Here is a 2,367-nt window from a genome sequence, read left to right on the forward strand (position 1 = left end):
CTTGCTCAAAAGTACCGCCGATGAAGGATGTGCAGTCAAAACAGGAAGAGGAAGGTGACTCAATCCATACCCATTGTCTAAAATGTACTCCTGTGCCAATATGGATGCCTTTCACTGTGGCACTCACAGTCACAAGCACAGGTTTTATTCCTCTTCCCTACCTCTTCTTGTTATCTTTATTGTAGGTGGTTATATGTTTCGTATTTGTTCATGACAGCACAAAAATACGAAAAAATATAGCTGCCTTTTGTTCTCCCATAAAACAGCAATACTTCTATCACACTGAGTATAAAGAAAATAATGAGCTAATATGGATAATATACTACAATTTTAGTCTACTGCAGCACTGGTAGTGCCTGTCATATGACACATATAAGTCTCCAAACTCAATAAAACACACAAAAAAACAAAACACAAAAAATGCTCTAGTTTTTCAATGAATGACTGAAAGAGAGTGGGAATATTCAAATTATAATGCTTCAAGCAGTCTCTCTTTAAAATAAAACTTATCCTGGAGGCTGGGCAAGCAAATTTATCCCCGTCTGCAATGGGTTAATAGACAATTCTGACCATTCAACTGATTTATTCACATTTTTATTGACAGAAGGAAATTTTTAGACAGTAAAAGTTTTTTTTTTTTTCTTTATACATAGATCATCTCAGTATTTTGTGGGGCCTCCTTTGGCTCTAGTAACTGCTTCAACACGTCTTGGCATGCTTCTAATGTAGTCTTGTGCTTTGTTCCTGATATCTGGATTTCTGTGCCAAACCTCTATCAACCGCTGGATGAGCTGTACTCTGTTGGTACATTCAATTTTGGTGACTTCCTCTTTTAAGTCTTTCCATAAACCTTCAATATATATATATATATATACATATATATATATATATATATATATATATATATATATATATATATATATATATTTATATATGTATATTTATTCATGTATATATATATATATATTATATATATATATATATATATATATATATATATATATATATATATATATATATATGTATGGTTGTATTTATGTATATGTATATATATGTATATGTATATATATGTATATGTATGTATATGTATATGTATATATGTATATATATGTATATGTATATATATGTATATGTATATGTATATGTATATGTATATATATATAATGTATATATATATATTATATATATATATATATATATATGTATATATATATGTATGTATTATATGTATGTATATGTATGTATCTGCACTACCCTCCTCCTCTTTCATTTCTTGCTTCCTTTTTTTCTACCTGCATTTAGTTTCTCTCCCACTCTCTTAACCCAATGACGATGGTGCGTCACACTAGTGTGACATAGCTAAAATCCTGATGTCGGGGCGTCATGCCAGTGTGATGATTACAATGCAATATTGCAATCGCCCGGCATAGGGGTTTTTGTGTAGTGCATGCCCCGTCGGGAAAGGGTTAATTTGTTTATGTTGTCCATCATTGTAATCTTTTTCACCCAATTAATGTTTTGTGTTTTTATTCCCTTACAGTGTTTTTTTTAGTATTCTTTGCTTTGACATATCCAAAGTTGTTGTTTTTTCAGTATAGTTCATGATGTTATGATGAAAACATTGATAATGATTTATGTATGACACATTTTTAATTTTTTCATTTCATATTTCACAGTTATGAACAGACAAAGACAGTGTCAGATAAAGGTAAGCAAGGTTTTTTTTTCTTCATTTTGAAATTAATTCTTTGTATTACAGTAGATATCTGTAAAGGACAGGGATTGGCTATTTTATATTTGTATTGAATTGCAGATTTATATATGAATCATAACAATGCTTTAAACTTTCCAGCTTCAGGTAAAAAAGATGAAGGGCTACATCCATCATGGCAGGCCAAGCGACGAGAAAGAAAGCAAGAAGTTTCTATCAATCAGTTTCAAGGACAGCGTATTGTGTTTGACTAATGGCTTATGTGTACTAGTGAGAAATTAATAAAACTTGAGAAAGTAATCATGCACACATACATTCTCTGGCATGTTTACCCTCACCATTTACACTGACAAATGATCATTGTAGTTTCATGGTAGCAGAGACACATTGAGCCTTTTACATAAAATAGATACATTTATTTAGTATTCATATTCAGATATTACCTTTCCGAGACTATGTTTCATGAGTTTCTAGTCTTTATTTTTTTGCGTTATTCCTCTTATTGGAATCTTCATTTCCAGCTTTTTTATTTACATATCCTTTTTAACCCATTCAGAATGGTCGTATTTTCGCCTACTCCTGCTTATGCTGGGTAGACAACAAGACATGCGTCACACTTAGTGACTGGGTCTTTTCTCGTTGTGCGGGGCCGCTCT

General features: G+C 31.5%; 1 protein-coding gene across 1 annotated transcript in view; it reads left to right on the top strand.

The window, feature by feature from the left end:
• LOC122259188 (uncharacterized) overlaps positions 1-2,011 on the top strand; it is a 28,470-nt gene extending 26,459 nt beyond the window's left edge. The window contains exons 8-9 of the mRNA XM_043025794.2: positions 1,677-1,708; positions 1,853-2,011. Coding sequence (XP_042881728.1) covers positions 1,677-1,708; positions 1,853-1,965 — 145 coding nt within the window. The 3' untranslated portion in view covers positions 1,966-2,011. The remainder of the gene's footprint in view (positions 1-1,676; positions 1,709-1,852) is intronic.
• Positions 2,012-2,367: the final 356 nt, after the last annotated feature.

Source organism: Penaeus japonicus, unplaced genomic scaffold, assembly GCF_977035675.1.
Source record: "Penaeus japonicus unplaced genomic scaffold, GWHDUDI00000001_assembly GWHDUDI00000020, whole genome shotgun sequence".
In the NCBI taxonomy this organism is placed as follows: domain Eukaryota; kingdom Metazoa; phylum Arthropoda; class Malacostraca; order Decapoda; family Penaeidae; genus Penaeus; species Penaeus japonicus.